A 6,163-nucleotide genomic window follows, 5' to 3' on the forward strand; every position below is an offset into this window, starting at 1 on the left:
GGCGCGGGAGGGCCCGCGGCGGGCTTTAGAGGGCCGGCGCAGCGGCGCCACGTGGCAGCTCGTGGGTGGCTGGGGCGCGGGGCGGACGTGCCCAGCTCCGCCCGGACGTGTCCGGCGGCGGAGAGGGAGCGGGCTAGGGTTTGGGGATCCAGAATTTTCGGAGGGGTGCACATATTTATAGGTAGAGGGAGCTAGGGGACTCCAAATGGGGTGCGGTTTTCGCCCAGACGATCGTGTCCGACGACGGAGAGCATGGAAGTGACTTAGATGGGTTATTGGGCTGTTTGGAGGGGTGTTGGGCTGCAACACAAAAGAGGCCTATGCGGTTGTGCGGTTAACCGTTGGAGTACCAAACGAGCTCCAAATGACCCGAAACTTGACAGGTGGTCTACTGGTGCTATACCAGGGCCACTTGGAAAGGCTTGGTCCATTCCGAGAACGTTCAACACCCGCACACGAAAAGAGATAAGAGGGGTGCGCCGGTGCATGTGGGAGTGTCGGATTGCGAAACGGGCAACGGGGAAAATGCTCGAATGCATGAGACGAACACATATGCAAATGAGATACACATGATGACATGATATGATATGCATGACATGAATAAAATGCAAAACAAAAGACAAAACCCAAGCACGAAGGGGATATCATATCACATAGCCGAAAATGGCAAGAGTTGGAGATACAAAGATGGAAAGTTACATCCGGGGTGTTACAACACTCCACCACTACAAGAGGATCTCGTCCCGAGATCTAGGACTGAAAGAACTCCGGATATTCGGAACGGAGGTGATCCTCGTGCTCCCAGGTGGCTTCTCGGTCGGAATGGTGTGACCACTTCACTTTCAGGAATTTGATTGACTTGTTGCGAGTCTTGTGCTCGGTTTCTTCAAGAATAGCAACGGGGTGCTCATGATAAGAGAGGTCTTCTTGGAGGTCGATCTCTTCGAAGTTGATAGTGCGCTCAGGAGTCTTGAAGCACTTGCGAAGCTGTGACACGTGAAACACATCGTGCATGTTTGCAAAGTTTGACGGAAGTTCAAGTTGATAGGCGAGGTCGCCTCTTTTGCCAATGATCTTGAAAGGACCCACGTATCTAGGGGCAAGCTTCCCTTTGATACCGAAGCGACGAATGCCTTTCATTGGAGAGACGCGGAGGTAGACATGGTCTTCGATTTCAAAAGCCAAGTCACGGTGCTTGCTATCATAGTAACTCTTTTGGCGCGATTGTGCGGCTTTGAGATTCTCACGAATGACTTTGCACATTTCTTCGGCTTCTGTGATCAAGTCGTTGCCAAGAAGTTGGCGTTCACCTGTCTCAGACCAATTGAGAGGAGTACGACACTTTCTGCCATAGAGAATTTCGAATGGGGCCTTGCCCGAACTCGCTTGGAAGCTGTTGTTATAGGAGAACTCGGCATATGGAAGACAATCTTCCCACTTCATACCAAAAGAGATGACACAAGCCCTGAGCATATCTTCAAGGATTTGATTGACTCGCTCGACTTGGCCACTTGTTTGAGGATGGAAAGCTGTGCTGAAACGAATGTTGGTGCCCATGGCCGTCCGAAAGGATTCCCAGAACTTAGAAGTGAAGATGCTTCCACGATCTGAAGATATCAATTGTGGAATATCGTGCAAGGAGACAATTCTGGAGGTGTATAGCTCTGCGAGCTGAGCTGCTGTGATAGATTCTTTGATAGGAAGAAAATGAGCCACTTTGGTAAGCTTGTCAATGACAACGAAGATAGCATCATTTCCACGCTTGGACTTAGGAAAACCAGTCACGAAGTCCATCTCGATATGGTCAAACTTCCATTCCGGAATAGCAAGAGGTTGGAGGAGACCAGCTAGCGTGGACTGCATCGACTGCTTGTGGCTAAGATGGAGTCGCTATGCATTTTACTTTCCGCTATTTTCTGATTGTAATAAATGCCATGAGACATTTCTATATGTGTGCCTTGTGGCAAGATTTATTAACTTATAATATTTTTATGTATTGTGCAATGATACCATTTTGCTGTGTTGCCAACAATGATCCTAGGGTTGACAAATATACACAGAAGGGCCAGGAAGTTAATTATGGGTTCTCACACTTGGTCACTACACTTTGGTGGGACCGAATGTCATCTCAGTTCTACCGAGCTTCTAGGGTTTGGATACGGCTCTGTCTAGGTTGAACTCGGTGGGAATGTATCGGTGGGACCGAGTTTGACATTTAAGGTTTCGACAGATTGGAATGTGGAAAAGTGGTTGAGGGTTTTGGAGCAATATCTTCCAGCACTTTGAGAAATTAAGTCATCATCAAAATCTCATCCCCTTTTAATAGTATTGGCTTTCCTATGGACTCAATGTGATCTTGAATCACTAACCAAAAATGAAGAGTCTTGAAGCTTTTGGCAATGTGCTTCCTTAGCATTTTAAGGGATCCACATCCACATGTTCTTGCCATGCCAACATTGAACTTTCCTGAAATCTATCTTTGAGTAGGCATTAGTTCAATGATATATATGTCGTTATTAATTATAAAGACCACCCGGGAATTATTTGCAGTTTTAGATAGCCTCTCGGCGACCTACCCGTTGAAGACGGCCCGGATGATGTCGGAGAAGGACAACATGGCTAGGACTTGGTGGTGGGAGATGGGATCGGCTAGATGAAATGGATAGAAGATGCTCTGTATACCATGTAAACTTGTGGTAAGCGTCGTACCTCGTTGGAGGCGACGGCTATATGTTATATAGGCACGGGCATATCCTTGAGATAAGAAAGAATAGAGAGATTGAGATGAATGTTGTTGCAAGAATCTTAGCTATCTATCTTTATCTAACTAACTCGGTTGAGTCCACCCGGATGCGCCTCAACTACGTGACACAACACGTTTAGCGTGTGGGAGCAGAATCAAGAGACCGCGAGAAGGGGCTAGGAGAGAGAACCTGTTATGGAGAAAGGAGCCATCGTCGAGGACTGCAGATATCTGCCAACCAACACGCGAAACACTAGCACGATGGCTATTAGACAACAGAGACTTCGGACCATCCAATCAATGTCCTTGGCTTGGGAACTTCGGACCATCCAATCAATGTCCTTGGCTTGGGACAACATATTACCAGCTGGCAGCGGTCATGAAGTGGAAGGGGCGGCAAACAGAGTGACGGGGTAAAAAATGTCGTTTATTTGAAGAAGAAAAACAAATAGAATTGTTGAGGTGGCAGATTTACTTCGGTGGAAGGCTACATGTTGATCGCTGATGTGGATGGGCTGCATGAAGAGAAATCGAATAGTAGGGAGCTTCTATTTAGATATAATATTTCCCTCAAAAAAAGTTGGATATAATAGATACATATGTGTGCATGTAATGATGCAGGGGCCTCTGAGTTAATCCCCCTTTCTACAAAAACATTAGAACATAGTAATGTTATGTCCACTAACATCTAGTGAGATATTACCCTTGGTTTATCGCGCCACCAATATATGGATTTTCCAAACTTACATATTAGTGTTGTAGCATAGGATGAAGATCCAAGGCTCTGCTGCCACACGGAAAATTGGCAGTGAGCTCCTCCTGGTGGATGCCATGGAGTGCACGCACGACAGATCGTCACCCAATTTTAACCAAAAGTTCTATAGAATGTTAATAACATAGCTCATACAGTATAACCCAACGACTCACGTCAGTTCAGTTAACTCTCGGCACATTCCACCTCAAAAAGAACACACCTCTCAATCTCAGAACCTCTCACCCACTTTACACAAAGAAGAAGAAAAAGCCTCAATCCTGAACCCCTCAGCGGTGTGTTGCTGTGCAGCGTGCCTCTGAAATTCTACACATGTTCTTTTGTGTTCAAGACGACAACGAAGCCTTCGTGCCGTTCTGCTGCATCTCCCAGCTGTAGCTCGCCGACTTGCCGTCCTCCTCTTCGTTCTCCTCGCCGCCATCGCAGCTGTCTCCGACGGTCACCGACATCCCCCGGCTCGACACGGTGAGCTGCAGCGGCCCCTGAGGCGAGCCAGACTGCGACGAGCTGTGCTGGGACGTGGTGTACTGCTCCGGCCGTGGCCACTGTCCGGCTGACGCCGACTGCTGCTGGTCGCCGTCGGATGCTCGCCGTGTGTGCAGCCTGTATTTCTGCAGGAAGAGAATTGTATTTCTGGTAAATGTTCTGATGCACATGTGGTCGGAAACATGGAAAATTGTACTCTACTAGATTAGATTGATGAACAGAAAGAAGTTAATAAGAACAAACCTGCAGGTGGCTCTTGACCTCATCATTCGTGAGCCCATCCACCTTCATCATCTCCCTGATTTGCTTAGGAGTGGCCACTGCATCAACAGCAAAGCAAAATTTCAGCACACCAGCCACGAAGAGCATATCTTAATTGTCCAAAGCATTCCGACAAATAATGTGATTTACGAAATGCTCAACCCCCACCTTGCGGGCCGCCGAGGCGCTGGAGAGCGGCGACGAACCGGCGGTGCAGCTCCGGCGACCAGCACCTCCTGGCCTTCCGCTGCGCCGACTGCTGCTCGCGTTGAGCGCCAGCGTCCGTGACGGCGCTGCTGTCGGCACTCGGGGCGGCCGGGCAGGGGGCGTCGATCGCTGGAGATGAGAAGGACAGCTCCGGGACTGCCATGACCGCCGCCTCTGGTCTCTCCGATGATTTTGCTAAGGTTGGCAAGCCATTCAGTGGCATGAATGCATTGGACACCTGATGCAATTCAGATTAACAACACAGGTAAGAAACAAGAAACAGACAGATACGCTATCTGAAATTGACTTCTTCAGAATATGAGCTAATGAGATTGGGATTGTTGTTGTCATGGGAATGGGATGCAAAATCTGTAGGATAAATTGACATCTTTTTTAAGAAAACATTGACACCTCAAAACCGCCACAAAAAAGTAGTATGATCTGAAGATAGCAAGACAAGCCATCTTGGCATATTTGTGGTGCAAAAATCTCCAAAATGAACATTGCACATGAGCTGAAAAAGCTAGCACAAAATTTCCCCACTTTTCACTGACGAGACGAGTTGTAAAGTTTCCCAGTTTTTCAGTGTCACATAGTTTAACAATTCGCCACCATTCTTGAACATTATAGTACAACTTTTTAGTATTTTTAGTTCTTGATGACATTATGCTAGTATACTTTTCACCCTTTGCAAAACAATCTTAATTAAATTATCTAGTTAGCATGATTAATTAAGCACAGGTTATAAAATTCCACCTCGTTTTTACATTTGATAATTTGAACTGGCCACATCTCCTTTCGGTGTTCCATAGTTCCCATTTCATGGCCCTACCTTTTGCGCGTGTTTCTTGACGCTGTCGCCATTGCTGTTGCTGGTGCTGCTGTGGCTCCCGCAGGTCCAGAGCTGCGCGGAGCTCATCCAGCTCCGCTTGTCGCTCGCGTCTGCTTCCGTCTTGACGACCTCCGCCTTCCTCTTTTCCGGCGGTGCAGGTGACGGCGACGGCGCCGGTGCGAGCAGCTGATCCGGCGCGGGTCTCCGGTGCTGCGCCACCTCATCTTTCAGCCACTCGATCACTGCACCCAACACGACAGAAAGATAAAACTCAGCCAAACAATTCAATAAACCTGGAACCGTTTGCGACTTGCGAGAGCGGGGCGGGCGGACGGACGCACCGTCGGCGATGAGGTGGACGCTGATGGGGAGCTCGCGGCGGAAGACCTCCATCTTGGCCTTCTCGGCCTCGAGGCTCCGGGCGCACTCCTCGAGCCTGGCCGCCTTGTCCGCCGCGCTGGACCTGGCCACGGCCGCCCTGAGCGAGTCTGTCACCGTCCTCGCCGCCAGCGCCCGCAGCCGGTGGTCCTCCCCCGCTCCGCTTCCGCCGCCGTTGAGGACGACGGCCTCCTTCTGCACCGCAGACGACCCCATCGCCGCCGCCAGTCTAGACTCCAGAGCTCCCTCTCACCGCGCGAGATGCAGCACGATCGACCCCGGTCTCGCCCGGACAGATCCACAACGACGGAGAGGAGGTACTGGTAGGAGTGGGAATGGAGATGGTGGTGCCGCGTTTATACCGGAGGAGGAGACGGTTCAGGTGGCCGGGGGGAGGGCAGAATGGTCATTTCGGAAAGGAACAGCATGGAATCGTCCACGGAAGATACTACTGTCTTCTTTCTTGCTCCCTACTACTCTCCTA

General features: G+C 49.5%; 1 protein-coding gene across 1 annotated transcript; it reads right to left on the reverse strand.

Moving 5' to 3' along the window:
• Window positions 1-3,593: 3,593 nt before the first annotated feature.
• LOC119307604 (transcription factor HHO6-like) lies at window positions 3,594-6,034 on the reverse strand. The gene is made up of 5 exons (XM_037583679.1): window positions 5,643-6,034; window positions 5,302-5,543; window positions 4,431-4,707; window positions 4,245-4,321; window positions 3,594-4,126 (listed from the first exon to the last, which is right to left on the reverse strand). The coding sequence occupies exons 1-5, from the start codon at window positions 5,893-5,895 to the stop codon at window positions 3,842-3,844; spliced, it is 1,134 nt and encodes a 377-aa protein (XP_037439576.1). The 5' UTR covers window positions 5,896-6,034; the 3' UTR covers window positions 3,594-3,841.
• Between the last annotated feature and the right edge of the window lie 129 nt (window positions 6,035-6,163).

This window comes from Triticum dicoccoides, chromosome 5B (assembly GCF_002162155.2).
Source record: "Triticum dicoccoides isolate Atlit2015 ecotype Zavitan chromosome 5B, WEW_v2.0, whole genome shotgun sequence".
NCBI classification, from domain to species: domain Eukaryota; kingdom Viridiplantae; phylum Streptophyta; class Magnoliopsida; order Poales; family Poaceae; genus Triticum; species Triticum dicoccoides.

Coding starts and splice junctions, on each gene's coding strand:
- LOC119307604 (XM_037583679.1), bottom strand. CDS start 5,895: ATGGGGTCGTCTGCGGTGCAGAAGGAGGCCGTCGTCCTCAACGGCGGC. Junction 5,544..5,642: donor CGTCCACCTCATCGCCGACG/GTGCGTCCGTCC, acceptor TGTTGGGTGCAG/TGATCGAGTGGCTGAAAGAT. Junction 4,708..5,301: donor TCAAGAAACACGCGCAAAAG/GTAGGGCCATGA, acceptor GAATTGCATCAG/GTGTCCAATGCATTCATGCC.